At 44.0% G+C, this 19,868-nt stretch overlaps 1 protein-coding gene across 2 annotated transcripts in view; it reads right to left on the bottom strand.

The window, feature by feature from the left end:
- Window positions 1-724: 724 nt before the first annotated feature.
- LOC140128238 (complement C3-like) overlaps window positions 725-19,868 on the bottom strand; it is a 64,610-nt gene continuing 45,466 nt past the window's right edge. The window contains exons 30-41 of one of the 2 annotated variants that reach the window (XM_072149795.1): window positions 15,841-15,900; window positions 15,332-15,422; window positions 12,741-12,792; window positions 11,637-11,724; window positions 10,680-10,757; window positions 10,504-10,609; window positions 7,935-8,024; window positions 7,220-7,306; window positions 7,028-7,111; window positions 5,903-6,041; window positions 5,655-5,762; window positions 725-4,770 (exon numbers count right to left, since the gene is read on the bottom strand). In XM_072149795.1, coding sequence (XP_072005896.1) covers window positions 4,629-4,770; window positions 5,655-5,762; window positions 5,903-6,041; window positions 7,028-7,111; window positions 7,220-7,306; window positions 7,935-8,024; window positions 10,504-10,609; window positions 10,680-10,757; window positions 11,637-11,724; window positions 12,741-12,792; window positions 15,332-15,422; window positions 15,841-15,900 — 1,125 coding nt within the window. In that variant the 3' untranslated portion in view covers window positions 725-4,628. The remainder of the gene's footprint in view (window positions 4,771-5,654; window positions 5,763-5,902; window positions 6,042-7,027; window positions 7,112-7,219; window positions 7,307-7,934; window positions 8,025-10,503; window positions 10,610-10,679; window positions 10,758-11,636; window positions 11,725-12,740; window positions 12,793-15,331; window positions 15,423-15,840; window positions 15,901-19,868) is intronic. The other variant, XM_072149796.1, reaches the window with a different exon arrangement.

Below are 19,868 nucleotides of genomic sequence, written 5' to 3'. Positions count from 1 at the left end.
TGGGCACAGCACAGTACTACTACTCCTATCCTGTATATATGGACACAGCACAGTACTACTACTCCTATCCTGCATATATGGGCACATTACTGTACTACTACTCCTATCCTGTATATATGGGCACAGCACAGTACTACTACTCCTATCCTGTATATACGGGCACAGCACTACTACTCCTATTCTGTATATATTGTATTATTGCAATATTGGACACTCACCACGTGTCACAGCTGCAGTGCTGGTGCAGTGTGCACTGGAGGCAGGACTCTGCCATCTAGTGTCTATCTCTATGCATTGCATCCGCTAAAATGACATTATAACATGACCTGGTTGTGCTGTTACCTCGTCTTTACTCTCTTTGTCCTCTTATATTGAGCTGCTGCAGTACTAGACAAATCCACTGCACGGAAGGGGGCGCTGTGGTATAACAAAGCAGCTATGATTGTAGAAGCTTTTAAGGTGACTATATATTTGACTCTATTCATTGGCTATAATTTACATCCTGGTCCTGAATATGGGGTAACAACCTTTACAAGGTCGGAATTTTGGGAGTCAAACCCGGAACCTTCAGTAGGAAAGGAAGAACCTGGAAGACTTGGGCTACAAGTGGGATTTTCTGTGATTAAGAACCTTCACAATACTGATACACACAACATGATATTTGTAGGTATGAATAAAAATCTAAGCAATGGTTATACAAATAGAAGGCATAAAAGTGAATAAATTCATTACAATGATGGACTTTATTATCACAAAACATCATAAGTGACTATGAATTATCCGGAATCAGCACAAGCACCAATACAATAGTGACAGCGAAATGCTACAATGTAACAATAAAGTCATAATTTAACTAGTAACAATCGATCTGTTTTGAGTTTATATATAATAACTTTGAATATATTTTTGACATATATGTAGTAGGATTTGTTCTGGTGCTCTATCTTCATTGGAATATCAACTCTGGTAATTTATGTAATAAGCTTCTTGCTGTATCTACATAGTAATCACTATTCTGGTACTTTATGTAGTAATCTCAGTTCTGGTGCTGTAGTACTCTTGGTTCTAGTTCTATATCTATGTTATAACCTCAGTTCTGGTGCTGTATCTATGTAGTTCTCTTGATTATTAGGCTATATCTACGTTGTAACCTTAGTTCAGATGCTGTTTCTATGTAATATTCTCAGTTCTGGTGCTCTATCTATGTAGTACTCTTGATTCTGGGGCTATATCTATGTTGTAACCCTAGTTCTGATGCAGTTTCCATGTAGTATTCTCAGTTCTAGTGCTGTATTTATGTAGTAGTCTTGATTCTGGGGCTATATCTATGTCGGAACCTCAGTTCCGATGTTGTTTCTATGTAGTATTCTCAGTTCTGGTGCTGTATCTATGTAGTACTCTTGGTTTTGTAGCTATATCTAAGTTGTAACCTCAGTTCCGATGCCGTTTCTATGTAGTATTCTCAGTTCTGGTGCTGTATCTAAGTAGTAATCTTGGTTCTGATACTGCATCTATTTAGGAATCTAGGTTCTGACACTATGGGGCAGATTTACTTACCCGGTCCATCCGCGATCCAGCGGCGCGTCCTCTGAACAGGATTCGGGTCCGGACGGGATTTATGAAGGTAGTTCCTCCGCCGTCCACCAGGTGGCGCTGCTGCGCTGAAAATCATCACAACGCACCGGAATACACCGAGCTGGACCAGGTGAAGGTAAGTGCTTCCCAAGCGACACATTTCCGGTTATTAAATGCGGCGGTTTTTCCGAATCCGTCGGGTTTTCGTTCGGCCACGCCCCCCGATTTTCGTCGTGTGCATACCGGCGCCGATGCGCCACAATCCGATCACGTGCGCCAAAATCCCGGGGCAATTCAGGTACAATCGGCGCAAATCGGAAATATTCGGGTAACAAGTCGGGAAAACGCAAATCGGGCCCTTAGTAAATGACCCCCTATATCTATGTATTAATGTTGGTTTTGATGATTGTATATATGTAGGAAGCTTTGCTCTGATTCTATCTATGTAGTGGGTTGGTTCTTGTACCATAAGTATGAAGTAACGTTGGTTCTGGGACTGTATTTATACATAATGGTTGTTTCCAACCCTGTTTTTCTGTAATAAGATTATGTGCAGTGCCATTTCTATGTATTTTTCTATGTTTCTATTGTTCCACTGCTGTATTCATGTATTATACTTTATGCACTAAATTTAGTTATGGTGCTGTATCGATGTAGTAAGTTGGGTTCTGATCCTCTATCCATGTGGTAAAGTTGCCTTTGGCGCTGTATCTATGTAGTGATCTTGGTTTGAGTACCATATCTTTGTAGAAAGCATTGTTCTAGCCCAGTATGTGTGTAAAAGGCTTGGTTCTGGTACTGTATCTGTAGTAGTACGCTTGACTTTTTGTATCCACAAGATAACCTTGACTTTGGTGCTGTATTTATGAAGTAACCTTGCTTTTGTTATTGTATCGTACAGTAAGCTTGGTTCTGGTATTTTATCCATGTGATAACCTTGGTTGTGGTGCTGTATTTATGTAGTAACCTTGGTTTTGGTATTTTATCAATGTAGTAAGCTTAATTCTAGTACTGTATCCATGTGGTAACTTTACCTGTTGTGAGGTATTTATGTTTTAACCTTGGTTTTGGTACTATATAGTAGTAACTTTAGACTGGTACTGTATCAGTTCTGGTTCTGATACTATAGCTATGAAGTTAGCTTTGTTCTGGTACCCTATGTATACAAGAACTTTGGTTTTGTTACTGAATTAAGATTGTATTAGATATTTTTATGGTCGGTATAATGATGTGTCAGTGTACAAAACAAGGAAGGATTGTGCTGCCCTCTACTGGAGGAATAAGAGTATAACACTCAAGGAAATTCTACTGTAGTGGACCACGTCTAGCCCCTATTTCTACCACCCCAGGTGCATGGATCCTTTTTAAAGATTTTTGGGCATCATATAGCCGTTACTTTCCCTCTATATGTGACTACTATCCTGCTGTGTTGTAATAAATGGACACTCAGATAATTGGTTTCAGTATTAAAGTGTTGATATTATGTTTGGGTCTTGTGTGTTGGTTTTATTAGGTGGGCACTGTAAAGCAGTATTATCTTTACTCCATATGACACTAGCATCTTGGCTGAAATTACATTGTTTCTTGAGCAATACTTTGTTATACAAGAGAAAATGGAGCAGAAACTACAATAAAGTGATATATATGTGGGACCATACACTCACCAGCCACTTTATTAGGTACACCATGCTAGTAACGGGTTGGCCCCCTTTTGCCTTCAGAACTGCCTCAATTCTTCGTGGCATAGATACAACAAGGTGCTGGAAGCTCCTCAGAGATTTTGGTCAGCAACAATACTCAGGTAGGCTGTGGCGTTGTACCAAGGGGCCCAAAGAGTGCCAAGAAAATATTCCCCACACCATGACACCACCACCACCAGCCTGAGCCGCTGATACAAGGCAGGATGGATCCATGCTTTCATGTTGTTGATGCCAAATTCTGACCCTACCATCCGAATGTCGCAGCAGAAATCGAGACTCATCAGACCAGGCAACGTTTTTCCAATCTTCTACTGTCCAATTTGGATGAGCTTGTGCAAATTGTAGCCTCAGTTTTCTGTTCTTAGCTGAAAGGAGTGGCACCCGGTGTGGTCTTCTGCTGCTGTAGCCCATCTGCCTCAAAGTTGGACGTACTATGTGTTCAGAGATGCTCTTCTGCCTACCTTGGGTGTAACGGGTGGCGATTTGAGTCACTGTTGCCTTTCTATCAGCTCAAACCAGTCTGCCCATTCTCCTCTGACCTCTGGCATCAACAAGGCATTTTCGCCTACAGAACTGCCGCTCACTGGATGTTTTTTCTTTTTCGGACCATTCTCTGTAAACCCTAGAGATGGTTGTGCCTGAAAATCCCAGTAGATCAGCAGTTTCTGAAATACTCAGACCAGCCCTTCTGGCACCAACAACCATGCCAAGTTCAAAGGCCTCAAATCACCTTTCTTCCCCATACTGATGCTCGGGAGAACTGCAGGAGATTGTCTTGACCATGTCTACATGCCTAAATGCACTGAGTTGCCGCCATGTGATTGGCTGATTAGAAATTAAGTGTTAACGAGCAGTTGGACAGGTGTACCTAATAAAGTGTCCGGTGAGTGTATACGTCTGTAGTGCAGCTTTTTAAAGCCAACCTGTCACTGGGAATGTAATTTTTAGCTGGTGACGAGTTCCAACAGTCCATGCTATGCTGATTTTAAAAATTAATTCTGCCACTGCTTTATAAAAGTTTATTTCACATTACCTGGCTCCCTGCCAGCAGTGTGTGTTTCTGTGTCTCAGTTTCCTAATGCATTCTTATTTTCCTATTCATTCACTAAGAGATTGTATGGAGGAGATTATACTGTATGAGGAGACTGAGACATAGGCACACACAGGCTGCAGCTGCCCTCTTCTTACCCCCGCCACCCCAGGACTCATCTCAAGGTGCCAGGTAATGTGAAATAGAGTTTTATAAAGTAATGGCAGGATTCAGAACGCTAATCAGTATAGCATAGGCTATTGGAACTTGTCACCAGCTAAAGATGACGTTCCTGGTGACTGGTTATCCCATATCCCATGTCTTCAAGCATCACAACCAAATAGCTCTAAGTGGTCGGCCACTTCATGGAAGATGTCACATATTTCTCCATACTCAGGTTTCTGACACTGTTTGTTACTCGGCCACCACTCGATCCAGGTATGGCTTCCAATCATGTAGGAATAGCTGAGGAGCAAAGTGTTAAAAAGAAAACAAGTTACTCTAGTGCCCCCTGTTGGAGATCCATGGGAACTGCCTCATTTTCTGAAACTTGTATAGATAGTAGCGGTGGCAATGCATTGGGGGTGAGGGTCTATTAAGACAAATATGGGTTCCCTTTCATTGATTCTTTAAACCACCTGGTCCATTTCAGGCTCCTCCACCCCCCTCTCTCCCGCAGGTTGTGTGTATTATTACAACTCTCCTCCATGTACACTAATCTATGGGCAGAGCTGCAATACCCCCTACAATCCATGAAAGCAGAATTGTCTTAATTTTAGTCAACCCTTTATAAAAATTAAATTCATAGTCAATGCATAGTTATTCCTAAAAACAGCAGGAACCTGGGGAAACCTGTTTTATGTTGTGATGAATCCCACAGGGCTGTATAAAAAGGAGGGCTCCCAGGGCGCGGGACCTGGGGCCCCCACCAGTGAGCAGGAGAAGGAGGTCGCCCACCATCCTGCTTGTCTTCTGCAATATTGGTGCCATGCTGAGCGCACCCATACGGCTGAGAGCTGTGTATTAAATGATCTTATAAATGCCTTGTACAATCCTTTCTCTGTATCGCCCTGACTGTGCAGGCAAAGTGGGCAGAGCCTCACGGGTGAGTGGGTGGAGCTTTGTTGGTGAGGGGATGGGCTTCGATCATGCATTCCCAGGACTATAGACATGGGAGCAGTACCCTGAATGCTTAAAAGGAAAGAAGCGGGTAGGGGGGGTGTTGAGGTGCAGAGCATGTTATAAGATTCTGCAGCAGCTGAAGGGTGTATCATGAGGTGGTGCAGCAGCTGTGGTGTATTAGGATGTTCTGCTGCAGTTGAGGTGTATATTATGATGTTCTGCAGTACCTGAGTTGTGTGTGATGAGGTTCTGCAGCAGTTGAGGTTTGTATTATGAGATTCTGATGAGCAGAGGTGGGAATTGATGCTTTTACGATAAGTTGTGATTTGTTGGTGCTATAGAAATAAAGGTCAAGTTATTACTTTATTTATTATTATCAGTTTTTGACCTCAATAGGGTCAAAGTAAAGCCCAGGAATCCAACCCTATGAACGCCCCCATTCCCTTGTATACTCGTCCCCCGTGTGCCCACTTACCTGGTCTCGTCAGTTTTCCAGACATCCTTAATGTGTCCATACACAAGGTAATCAAGTCCTTCCTTCAGTTTTAAGGTCTCCCGACAGTTTCTAGGACTGATGAAGTTGCGTCGGTTCCCCGGAGCAGTGTCATCTTGACCTACAAAGAGATGAGGTTTTATTACGTCATATACGTTGCTTCCTACATTTTATATTATTATTAATTCCCACAAAATTTCAAGTAACATTATATACTGATGAGAAGATGTGACGAGGAGGACAATCTACACACAGGGATGTACCATAGGTCTACTAAGCATCTATAAGCAGAGGAGACACCACTACTCTAAAATGTTACCAAAATTTGACTTCCCTAAATATGGCTATATTCACACTGCCGTTGCCCGCCCGTACCGTAGCGGGCAACGGCAGTGCACGGGGAGAGGAGGAGGAGGTGAGCGCAGCTCACCCCCGCCCCTCTCCACAGGAATTAATGGCGCACGGCGCCGTACTACGGAGAAAGACAGGACATGTCCTATCTTTTTCCGGGTACGGAGCGGTACGGTGCCGCACGTATGCTGCACCGTACCGCTCCCGTAGGGCGCCGTGTGCCCATTGACGTCTATGGAGGACGTATATCGGCCGTATATACGTCGGCCGTATATACGTCCTCCATATGTTAGTGTGAATATAGCCTATGACTGATCCAAAATTCAATTTTTGTATCATTGTCTACTTTGGGCAATCCCCAGCACTTTGGGACCTACTACTTACCTTATTCTCCACCCGTGAATTTTACTCTTCAGTGAAGTCTTTGGAGAAGAACCAAAAAATGAGACGATTATACATTATCAATCAACCACTGGGCAGCTAAGGGGTTAACTTTCTATTGTACTTGGGCCGATAGGTCCCAAGGAACAAGTCTAACTCAGATTCCACATGTCTTCTGTCCATGTGGGACTATTAATCATCTATGGTCAAAGAAAGGTTCTCCAGGATTTCTCTCTAGTAGGAAAGAACCATGAGCTCGGGTGGACCTACAGTAGAGGTTCATCATCTTCAGATGAAACATAACTTTATAACAAGACTCATTGGCCACCATCAGCCTCGTGCTCCCTACCTAACGAGGAGTCAATATGAGATTACCCATCTTAAAGACGTTGGTAATATTCATCGAGTATTGGTCGTAGTCTTTTCCATGTCGCGTCTCTATCAGGGTGACCTTGTAGACTACAAAAAGAGAGACAATAATTGAGTCACTATATAGAATCACAACACAAATAGAGACCGAATGTAAAATCTTAGTTGCTTTTTGTGTGTAACAGTCAAATATCTCACCGTGGTCCACCGCAGGGTGACAGATTTTATCCATCCGATCGATCGCAGTGAATTGTTCTCCGGTCTTCTGCACCATTAGGCAATTTCCTGTTGGAGATGGACCAATAATATCAGAAATGATTGGAGGACGTACAGTAATGACTAAAAACAATGAAGCACTGGCCTCAAAATTATAAGAGTATTCAATAGATCTAAACCATAATTTATACATACAACAATGACACCTTCTCGGAGAAAAGGATAGAGCAAGTAAGAGGCCAGATGTTATCAGACTCGGGGCTAGAAGTGCCCCAACACAGACACCAGCTACCAGTTTGGGATCAATACTTCACAGTTTTTGGTCATTGTTGTGTTTGTGTTGAAGGACCCAATGGGGCTTATTTACTAAGGGCTCTGTGGCAGCACTTTCGTTGGGTTTCCCAAACAGCAGCGCAGCAGCGACACCTAGTGAATATCGGGCGACCGACCTTAATCAGTCCCAACAAGTTCCGAATCAACGTCGGACAACGCGCCGCGGAATCGCGAATGGACCGGTTAAGTAAATCTGCCCTGATTTGTAATAGTAAAGAATGTTAAAGGTTCAATGACACAAATGGTAAAAAACTAACCTAGAGGTGCAGCTCTAGAGAAGTCTTGAGGGAAGGAAACAGTATTTTCCCCTTTAAACCCAGGTGTTTTGGGGCAGGCATGTAAAAATTTGGGTCATTGCACGTACCTTCAGCGCAGCGGCACACGTCATCTTGGCATATTATACCGAGCAACTTGTCACCTTCGTCTTTGTGGTAGAACTTAGTGCAACGACTTTCTAAAGAGAATTGAAATTAAATCTACCATTAGGAATCTACCTATTAAAGTACATCTGAGGGTAGGTTCATCCTAATGTCCTAAGCCCTAAACTATCTTTCTATAATCCTTTTATAAAGACTAAACTAATCTAAACATTAGTAAAGTATCATCAGCCCCCAACCACAGGCAAACAGTCCACATTGCTTCCGGATTACCTCGGCCACAGGTGCAATGGAAGACAATTCAAAGAGAAGTTTCTGGCTAGACGCGTGGACTCAATAGTGAGTATAGTAAAGATATTTGTTCCATCCATTAAAAAGTGAGCATGGAGCACAGCATACTGGAAGAAGAAGGTATAAAAGTAAGCAAGCCTACGCGTTTCGGATTAGTCTTGATTAAGGTCTAATCCGAAACGCGTATATAATTTTTAGCAAAGGCTACTGGGGAATAGGGCATGGGGCAGCCTCTTGAAGTTGTGGGAGCAAAGGTTACTGCAGGCCCCAGTAGTCTCTGCTGTCCCACCTCCTTGCAGGTCCTCAGCAAGCTCCTGATACAGCTTCTACGTGTATTCACAGCACCGGCGCATCATGGCTCTCGGCACTGGAGAGGCAACTGAGCTCAAAGAAACCGCATCAGGAATACAGCTTGTGCACTGCTTGTGCTGACGACGGGGAAGATGGTGGGAACGCAAAGGCTAAGGGGGCCTGGAGTAGCATTTGCTCCCACAACCTGGAGATGTTACTCCACGCCCCAGTAGCCTCTGCTATAAATATTCATACTTGTAAGATAAAGTTGAGATCAGGTGAGGCTATAAAAGCATTAGAGAAAGATAGTTCAGGGCTTAAGACATTAGGAGGAATCTACCATCAGATCTACTATTATAGGACGATTCCTTACGGGAGGTTTCCATTAAGAACATGATGTAATGGGATCCTCCGCTTTAATTGAAGCGCATAATAGAATCAAGACAGTAGAAACAAGACTATTGCTGCTACCTAATACTTGTCTGCACAAGACAGGCCAAATCTCCAAGTGAATGAGAACAAGAACCACCCAGGCATCCTATCAAAGGGCTGATCTTCATTGGTTTGTTTTGGTTGGCCAACTGGGGCTCCAAATCCCTAAGGGCCAATGGTCTTCTAAGCCATTAATCTAGGTAAAAATCAGTTCTTCTGTGGAGCAAGAGAAGAGGGAGCTCTGAATGTCTTCCTCCTCTTCCTGCTGCTGTCGGGCCTGCTGAGGGGGAGGGGACACAGAGCTAGAAAGCTGAAAGCCCCAAGTACAGCACTAAAATGTGTTCTTCCAGTATGTATGGCGTGTGTGTATGGTGTGCGTCTGTGTGTTTGTGTTAGTATATTAATATGTGTTTTCATATGTGTATATATGGGGCAGTGTATGTGTTTGTAAGTGTATGCAGCGTCGGCTCCAGGTGTCAGTAGGCCACTGGGCGGCAGATCCTCAGTAGGGCCTTTTGCAGTGAACACACGTGGCAGCATTAAAACTGTCCTCTGTTCCAGAAAATATTCCCTAGTTTATTGTACCAAACAGCCCCCTCACAGTTATTTTACATAACAGCCCCATCATGGTTATTTTATACAAAGCCCCCCTCACCCTATGGATTCCTTATGTACAGCCTTATGTGGGCCCCCCCAGCAGCCCTGGGCCCCAGCATGTGCCCAGGTAAGCCCAGTGCTGGTGCCAGCCCTGAGTGTATGTATGTGTATATAATTACTGTGTGTGTATAGTTAATTGTATGTGGATATTGGATGAGCTTGTATGATACTGTAGTTTTATGGCTTTGTTTATGATAGACCCCCGCAGAACCTTTCAGGCTCCATTGACTTATAATGGGGTCTGTCTGGGCTCTGTTGGGGTGTCTGTTGTTTTGATGGAAAGAAATTGTGCCCCCTATGCTTAAATGTTGTATGTACACTGGATATTCTTTGGGAGGATATATGAAGATGGGCGCATTTCATGCCGATCTTTATACTCCCCGACCCCCACTGCAGCAGGCACCTAAAAGAAACTAGCATAAAAGTTAGTAAACCGTGTCTCCGGCCTCGACACACTAACTTTCCAGAATGTTTGGAGGATGGCGGAAGCTTTTTGCACAAATAAAGTAAAATAAAGTTGAGCCTTTTGCTAAGTAAAACTGCCTCTCACTGGAGCAAATAATTCAATAAAATTCTGAGCTGTAGGGGGCGCACAGTTTGCATGCAGCCCAGGGCCCATGGTAACCTTAATCCATTCAAGATCCTATTTCCTAGAGGGGCTTCAATAGAGCTGTGTCGGTCTCAGAGGGTTTCAGACAAAGTGACTGATTGGCCTAGCAGGGTCCTAAGAGGGGCTACAGGTGCCGAGACCAAGAGACCATCAGAACGTTGGAACCAGAACCCTTTGGGGTTTTTCTGGAATTAGGGTGATATGTACTTTATATTTAACGCCAATCTTCATAAAACGTATGTGACAGCTCCCCCTGCAGGTTCCGTAACTTGTACCTGGCGTGTCGTAGTCATAGATTGTGACGGATGCCGGCTGAACAAGCCCCACATTGAAATGCTGATGAGCTTTGATCTTCAGACATTTGTCCTCCGTATGGGACACCTTAAAGGAGATGAAATGTTACTTATTTACATTGAAGGAACTTTTCCCTTTCAGATGTTTCCCTCCTCACCTTGTCCAGGTAGATGATGACTGTCTCTTTATCAAAGTCCCCTTTGTGGATCTGAAATTCGGAATTATATTTGTCCAGCTGAGGAGAAGAGACAACATTCTAGGTCAGAGAAGATCTATCTGCTAACCCCCCATTCCCCCCCTCCACCACCACCACAACTTAAAGTATAGTCATCACATATGATCTGCAAAACAAGCTAAATCCCTGCAGGCCCTATGGGCCATAAAATCATCGAAATACTTATTTTTTACAATTGCCGGATTCTCAGAGGCTTCTAGAATTAGGAAGGAGCTAAGCTTATGGGCCAACTCTTTAGGTAAATGCAGAAGCCACAAGCTGAGTCTTAGCTCGGTCGAAAAGGAGCAGGTGAAAGCAAAGGTTTGTAAGTGTAGGATTACTAGATAAACCATGAAATGTTTGGCAGGACTCAAACAAGTTGCAGCTGTAAAGACGACCACTCCCGCTACTTAAGAACTGAGAAGAAGAGAGGACCTACACCGGGCAGCTTGTCCTCAACCATCTTGTGAAATTACATCATTTTTTATGCCAGCCAACAAGTTCAAGTGATGCCTCTACATGTGTAGAGAAAAACTTTTGCAAGTAGAGTAAGTTTTAAATAAGCCATATCCCTATGTGTTTTTTTTTTTACTTCATATAGTGCCCTCTGGATCATCATCATCAACCAAGGGCACTACATCAGAGAATGCCTCGGGAACTACTGTCACCACAATCATTCAAAGTCTGATCCTCCTCATTCTTAAACCAGAGTGTGTGGGGGTTGTATAGATAGTTGTATAGTTGTGCTAAATATTGCAAAACCCATCTGTTTAGAAGTGCCCTCAACACACTAACTGCAGGGCTCTGCTCCCTCACCTCGTCTCTCCATCAGCCCTCTCATGTAGCTTGTGCTCCATCCATTGGTCCCATAACAAGGACTAATAAGCTGTACTGACTTACCCCCTTCAGATCTTCCATGTCGGGAGAGAATCCAGTCATCATAGAAATCTCTAGGATGGACATTGTGGTGTTCACAGGTTTAAGATGTCTGAAAAGATAGCCAGTATAGTCATTACCATACTATTAAAGGACATCAATCATTAGGTAATCTGGTGGTAACTGCTCATCTCCCCGTCCCATCCCCATCCTTTGTAATCTTCTTTTGGTATGTTTTAGAACGGCCACATTTAGTAGTGAAAAAGGCTTTCTAAAATATGCCAATGAGCCTCAGGTGCTCTGCAGAGGACCTCTCGGCTCCAGTGCTAAGTAATTTATTCATGCCCCCAACTAGCTCCGCCCACACATGGTTCAGAAAGTCGGTGATGTAACCGACTCTTCCTCTACAATCCTCGTGCTATGCGCAATCATAACATTTACCTCGCTGAAATTCTTGTGCTCCCCATCGGATAGCGCTGGGAATGCTATGATCACGCATAGCGCCAGAATTGCATAAGGACGTCTCCGCTTCTCTGAATACTGTGGGGCACATTTACTTACCCAGTCCGTGGAGTTCATAGAAAGTGCATTGTCCGCCGATCATGCACCCTGCCGCGACTCACTAAGATCGTGCGCCCGATTTCCTGCATGTGTCACTTCCCCGCTCAGATCCGACAGAGTTCACCTTCTTCTTCCTGGTGCATGTAAGTTCTTGGCTTGTGACACAATTTGAAAGTTAAATCCTGCTCTCAGTCCGAATCAGTCGGGTCGTCTGACGGCCCACCCACGATTTCTGTTGCATGAAAGCAGCGCCAAAATAAGATTGTGTGCGACACAATCCCCGGTCCCCGGTCTGTCACAGTCGCGCAGAACCCAACAATGTTGGAAAGTCAGATGAGAGTGCGGCCGCGGACCCTTAGTAAATAAGCCCCTGTGTGTGGGCATGCCAGGGGTATATTCATCAACGTGATTACAACAAAAATCTGTCAAAGGTTTGGATACACCATGACAAAAGGGCGTGGCTTCAGTAAATGGATACTTGACCTAAATATGGTACATATGGTCTCAGGGTATGTTTGGTTCACAATGCATAAAAGCAAATGGTATTTAAGCTGAGCTGTTACAAACCTGAAGCAGATGGTAAGTGACACTGCCCCCAGGACGCCTCCTGGTCGTTTGACTAAAAAATAGTAAATGAAAGAAAAAAGAGATAAAGAAGTTCTGAATCTTCATTATTGAGACTCCACCACCAATTGCCAAAATTTTCTCTTCTCCAGTAAAATTCGGGCATCCCAAGAAAGTAGTGTGTGCTGAAATCAACTTCATGTGAGCAGCTTACCGGTGGAAACACTTTGGATTGGGAGTTACCCCCATAAGTATCAGCATTATCATTTCTAGGTGCTCCGTCTCCTCTGATGTAGTGATGGAAATCTCACTGTGGGCAACATATGAAATCTTAGCGCTGCTCTGATTCATCTTTGAGTATGAGTCTCATTCACATGAACATTGGGGGTCATTTACTAAGGGCCCGATTCGCGTTTTCCTGACGTGTTACCTGAATATTTCCGATTTGCGCCGATTTCCCCTGAATTGCCCCAGGATTTTGGCACACGCGATTGGATTGTGGTGCATGGGCGCTGGCATGCACGCGACGGAAATCGGGGGGCGTGGCTGAACGAAAACCCGCCGGATTCGGAAAAACTGCCGCATTTAAAAAAAAAAAGTGTCACGGAGCTTGCACTTACCTTCACTCAGCCCGGCTCGGTGTATTCCAGTGCGTTCCGGGGAACTTCAGCGCAGCAGCGCCACCTGGTGGACGTCGGAGGAACTACCTTAATAAATCCCGGCCGGACCCGAATCCAGCGCAGAGAACGCGCCGCTGGATCGCGAATGGACCGGGTAGGTAAATCTGCCCCATTGTCTTTTGATGTGTACTGACTGTTTCAATGGGTAGCACATGGCCCCCTGCACATGGCCCCCTGTATGGGCTTATACACATGGCACTGGGCCCCAAGGCCCCCTATGTCTGAGCCACAAATTTAGCGGGGGCTCCAATCCTGCCCTTGGACAATACTTTGGTACTGTCATAAGTGCATGATCGGACTTCACATGGTGATAATACACAAGCCACAAACAATGGCCCCAGGGCCATTGCATACAGTCCGTTATTGTACATGGACGGGAGGAGTTAGGATCAGATTTTCCACCAGTGAATAAGCTGTTAACATTTCATTGGACCCGTAATTATAAGTCTCATCATTGACACCAAAGATACGGTGTTAAGATTTCCTAGCGGTTAACCATTCTTGGAGAGTTGAAGCAGGGGTGGGTTAAGACTGGGTGGTATGACTATTATAACCCCTACTGGAAGTCTGGAATCACTTCCTACATCTGGTACTAGAACATTCTCGGGGAATGGAGGATGTGTCCCTTCTGCTGCTTTCAATCTGTGGTTTCATTACCATTGTTGGACCTGGGGTCCTGAAATGGCTCTTGTGTAGAGATGAGCGAGCACTAAAATGCTTGAGTGCTCATTACTCGGGTCGAACTTTTCCTGATGCTCGAGTGCTCGTATCGAATAACGAATCCCATTGAAGTCAATCGGAGACTAGAGCATTTTTCACTGAAAGAACACATTGAAAGAACACTAAAGAAGAACACATTGAAAGAACACTGAAGAACACATTGCAGATGTTCCGTTCATCTGCTAACTTAATCGAAGACACGTGTGCTGAACGGTGTTCTTCACAATAGTATGTGAAGAACAATATGTGTGAAGAACCCATTGCAGATGTTTCCATACATCTGCAATGTGTTCTTCACACATATTGTTCTTCATTTACTATTGTGAAGAACACCATTCTGCACGCGTGTCTTCGGAAAAGTAAGCAGATGTAAGGAACATCTGCAATGTGTTCTTCACTGTGTTCTTTCAATGTGTTCTTCACTTAAATGATCCTGTGTTCACTGTTTTCATTGTATTCTTCACTTTTCTTCACTGTGTTTCGTTACGTAAATGCTCGATCTCGAGCCGGCGAGATACTCGTCCGAGCAACAAGCCGTTTCGAGTATGCTAATACTCGAACAAGCATCAAGCTCGGATGAGTATACTCGCTCATCTCTACTCTTGTGTCATTAAGAGCAGGAACAGATGTACAAGGATTTCATGGCTGAAGGTCCATCTCAGTTTAAAATTTAGTAGGTCGCCATGGGTCCCCTAGGAGGCTTGGGACCTTGGACTCCTGCCCAAACAACCTATTTTATAATCCACTACTAAGTTAAAGAATCCAACCTAGAGGTAAGTCATTGTTCGGTAGAATTATACCATCTACCTAGAATTGAAACATCTATTGGAGAGAATTGAACCATCTACCTTTATCGGAGAACCATTGTTCTCTAGAGTTTAGCCATCCAACTTAAGACGATTAATAGAGTTAAAACTATCCGTCTTCATAGTTGTCCCATTGTTTTGTGGAGATGAACAATCTACTTTAACAAGTTATCCATTGTTGGAATATCCCACTTAGAAGGTAAACCATTGTTCTCTAGTGTAGAACTATACGTATTGTTGAGCACTCGTTCTCCAGAGTTTTACTTTTGCCATCATTTTCGAGAGCTAAACAATTTATCTTGAGGTGAAGTCTTTTTCTTTCGAGTTGAACATTTAATTTCAAGACAAGAACCACCATATTCTCATCAACGAGGACTGGACAACTTACCATAAGGCTCATCCTTTACAGTAACAGAAAGGTCAAAGTTGTCACATTTTTTTTCTTTCTCCGTCACAATCTCATAGTACATGGCTGTCACCTAAACCAGAAACAAGGCCATCAGCCACAGCATGGAGCCGAGAGTCGGTCATTAACATTTACATTGTGATTTCACAAAGGTCAAAGGAGATTATCGACCCAAGGTGTAAGAACCCCTAAGATTATATACCCTGTCCATGTAAACACCATAAACAGTTGCCATTTTGTAATCTTTCTTTTAAGGATCTTTCCCCTTGGTAAGATGGCTATTACTATATGAATATTATGGTCACTGTATAATATTACATTTCTCATGTGGTGGTCTGTCTCTTGGTCCATTCATAAGGCCAAGACATTCCAAACCCTCCTCTTGTGTTACACCAGGGGTCACAGCATGGAGGATAGGACACACATGAGGAACCCACAAGATCGTAGCCATCAACCTATACGCACTTGTTCCATTGTATTTTTCATCTCACCGTTAGTGTAGCCTGTCCCTGTCCTTGGGCCGTCACCACAAAACCTGTATTTATAGGGGTCTGTAGAGAGAATAAAGTCATATCAAGGTCTGTGATTGAATAATTTTCTATTTTGAAAAAATTATCTCAACTTTTACTTAACATTTCAGAAGTTTTCTCTAGAATAAAACTAGATACGTGGAAAATTATGGTGGGGAGATGTATCACGAGTTGGTGCATCGCGTGTCAGAGCTTGATGCTTCTCCTGCCAGTTTGATCCTGGTGCACCAGGATCCGGTCAATTGATATATCTGGCACCTGACAATGTGGCTGGGCCTGGCATAGAAATGTGCTATAACCGTTTTTTTTTTTTTTTTTAAATCCATTCTTATTAGTATAATATAAGACACAATGAATGCAATATTGGAAATAATCCAAAAATATATTTATACCACAGAAAAATCCCATATTAATCATTTACAAACATTCTGCAACAATGGTAGTCACCTTGGATCTCCGCAATACCAGCTTATTTATTTACACTTTTTTCTTCACCCTAAGCACCCCATACCCAACCCCCCGACCCATACCCAACCCCTCGACCCATACCCAGCCCTTCGAGCCATACCCAACCCCCCGACCCATTCCCAACCCCCCGACCCATTCCCAACCCCTCGACCCATACCCAACCCCTCGACCCATACCCAACCCCCCGACCCATACCCAACCCCCCGACTCATATCCAACCCCCACCCCATACCCAATCCCCGACCCATACCCAACCCAAAACCCAAACTCTCTCTCCCCCTACAGCCTCTAAACAACCCTAATTCATAGGAGTACCTTTTCTTCCAGTGAGAAGCAAATTTCAACCCAAATGCGCAATTTCTTGATGAGAGGGGTAAGATTTGATTCCAGTTTTCACTTTAGGAAATCCCTCTGTCAAGTAACTAATTATTCTCCTCCACATCAGGATAGTCGATGCCTCCTTAGCCATCTACCTTTTAACTTAACAGAATTTAGCCAAAAGGACCGTCCTCTTCTCAATAAATTCTCCTCCATTGATCCCATTATGCCCTTCCCAAATTCCCAATACACTTAAGATTGAGCTGGTGTAATGGATGACAAAGCCCCTCTTTCTCAGTTACAAAATTTTCTCACATTTTTTTTGAGTTTGAGAAAATACCACAGGTTACGGGCATCACCTGCTCCCATCATCCCACAGCTTCTACACTCACAATTATCAGACTTTTGGGTGTAAAATCTATAAATGTATTTCCCCCAAATACATGTAATTGGTAATACCAGTTTTCTGGTAGAGAAACCACATGAATCTTCCCACCCGCTAGTTTTCTGGCTTCTATGACCCATATGCCACTTTGGGTGTGTTGGGACGGAGAGCCAAAGGGAAGCATAGAAGGCAGAGTGTGGGCAGGGGCATGAACGTCTGGCCCGCCACATTTACTATAGGCTCCGTCAGAAGACTATTACTGAAAATTTCATCAGTTCCAATCAACTGGTCTACAGGCCCGGGACTGTCAGAATTTGCATCCGTATCCCCAAAAAGGCCAGAGCCACTTAGTAGACATGAGTACCGGACTGCCAGCGGGGGGATCTTTAAGACGTCAGACATAATGAATTCCCCCCTTGTTTGCTGATATGTCCTACATTTAACCCAAATCCTTATTTCTAAAATTTCCAAGATATTGTAACCAAATTCACCAGTTCCCAACCCAAAGTTGCCAGTCAAAGACTTAGAGGTCCTCCAATAGAATATAATTAACTTGCAAAACCAAATAATAAACCATTCCAATTTAAGCCAAGGTGGTCATCCCCCTCCATACAAAATCCCTAAAGAGACTCTCAAGGCTATAGCTAATGTGCCAATTACCACTCCATGACTCAGCATGCCCTGGCATTGAGATGGTGTTAAGTCAAGGGATTGCAACTTTATCAAGGATTATAAATAAGTACAAGCCTTGATCAATGACCCATATAGGGAGAGAACTGAAATTCTGAAGCTGAAATTTGCAGTAGCATGGTTGTAGATGCCATATACCATAGAGGGCACAATGTACAAATGGCTATTTTATACCTGGGGCGCTTATAGTTTATTGGTAAACATGATGGTAACAGGTTCGCTTTAAGAATAACTTTACATTGTATCATAAATAGAGATGAGCGAACATACTCGTCCGAGCTTGATGCTCGTTCGAGCATTAGCGTACTCTTAACTGCTCGTTGCTCGGACGAATACTTCGCCCGCTCGAGAAAATGGCATCTCCCCCCGTTTTGCTTTTTGGCGGCCAGAAACAGAGCCAATCACAAGCCAGGAGACTCTGCACTCCACCCAGCATGACGTGGTACCCTTACACATCGATAGCAGTGGTTGGCTGGCCAGATCAGGTGACCCTGGGATAGACTAGCCGCTGCCTGCGCTGCTCGGATCATTCTCTGTCTGGATGCCGCTAGGGAGAGAGCTGCTGCTGGTCAGGGAAAGCGTTAGGGTGTTCTATTAGCTTACTGTTAGGCAGGAGTGATTCTCCAAGAACCCAACAGCCCTTCTTAGGGCTACAATAACGTTCTACTTTTTTTTTTTTTATTTGCTTGTGGCTGGGCTTGCTGGCACTAGTAGTGCAGCTAGTACCATATTGTGAGGAATTTGCAGGGGGACTTGCTACCGTTGTGTTTAGCTCTTAGTGACACACATATCCACCTCAAACACCAAAGTGGGACAATTTATTAGGGGTTTGAGTAGAATTAGGCACAGTCTGCTGATTTAATATTTTTTTTTTATCTTTATTTCATTTTAAACTCAAACTCATCTTGCAAAGCAGTGTGCTCTCATTGTAGGCTACAAAATAGCCATAGGAGAACCCCAACGGCTTACTTAGGCCTACAATAGCGTTATATTTCCCTTTTTTTTGTTTGCTTGTGGCTGGGCTTGCTGGCACTAGTAGTGCAGCTAGTACCATATTGTGAGGAATTTGCTGGGAGACCTGCGACCGTTGTGTTTAGCTCTTAGTGACACACATATCCACCTCAAACACCGAAGTGGGACAATTTATTAGGGGTTTGAGTAGAATTAGGCAGAGTCTGCTGATTTTTTTTTTTTTTAACTTTATTACATTTTATAGCTCAAACTCATCTTGCAAAGCACAACATCCAGTTGTGTGATGTCAGTGTAGGTTAGAAACTAGCCATAGCAATAGGATAGGATAGTTTTGTTAAAAAAAATAAAAAACTAAAAAAAAATAAACACAAAAATTTTTTTTTTTCAAGTTTACACTTTAATTTGGAAAATGTTTAACCCGAGGGCTAGGGGTAGAGGACGAGGGCGTGGACGTGGGCGTCCAACTACTGCAGGGGTCAGAGGCCGTGGTCCTGGGCGGGGTGAGACACCACCTGCTGATGAGGGAGCAGGGGAACACCGCAGAGCTACACTCCCTAGGTTCATGTCTGAAGTTACTGGGACTCGTGGTAGAGCACTGTTGAGGCCAGAACAGTGCGAAGAGGTGATGTCGTGGATTGCGGACAATGCTTCTAGCCATTTGTCCACCAGTCAGTCTTCCACGCAGTCCACCCATGTCACCGAAATGGGCACTCCTCTAGCTCCTCCACCTCAGCCTCCTTCCCCCCAGTCTGCCCCCTCCCACCAAAATTTGGAATTTGAACCGGCATACTCTGAGGAACTGTTTTCTTGACCCTTCCCACAGCCACAAACCACTTGTCCTGCTGCTGCTGAGCTATTTTCCGATGCCCAGGTTTTCCACCAGTCGCAGTCTGTGGGTGATGATGACATTATTCACGTAGTGGAAGAAGTGTGTAAAGAGGTGTCGGACGATGAGGAGACACAGTTGTCAGACAGTGGTGAAGTTGTTGTCAGGGCAGGAAGTCCGAGGGGGGAGCAGACTGAGGGATCGGAGGATGATGAGGTGACAGACCCAAGCTGGGTTGATAGGCCGGGTGAACACAGTGCTTCTGAGACTGAGGCGAGTCCTTTAGCAGAACAGGTTGGAAGAGGCAGTGGTGGGGCCAGACGGAGAGGC

Source organism: Engystomops pustulosus, chromosome 4 (genome assembly GCF_040894005.1).
Source record: "Engystomops pustulosus chromosome 4, aEngPut4.maternal, whole genome shotgun sequence".
NCBI lineage: Eukaryota > Metazoa > Chordata > Amphibia > Anura > Leptodactylidae > Engystomops > Engystomops pustulosus.
The sequence above is the reverse complement of the archived record's forward strand: the minus strand, read 5'-3'. Positions and strand labels throughout refer to the sequence as shown.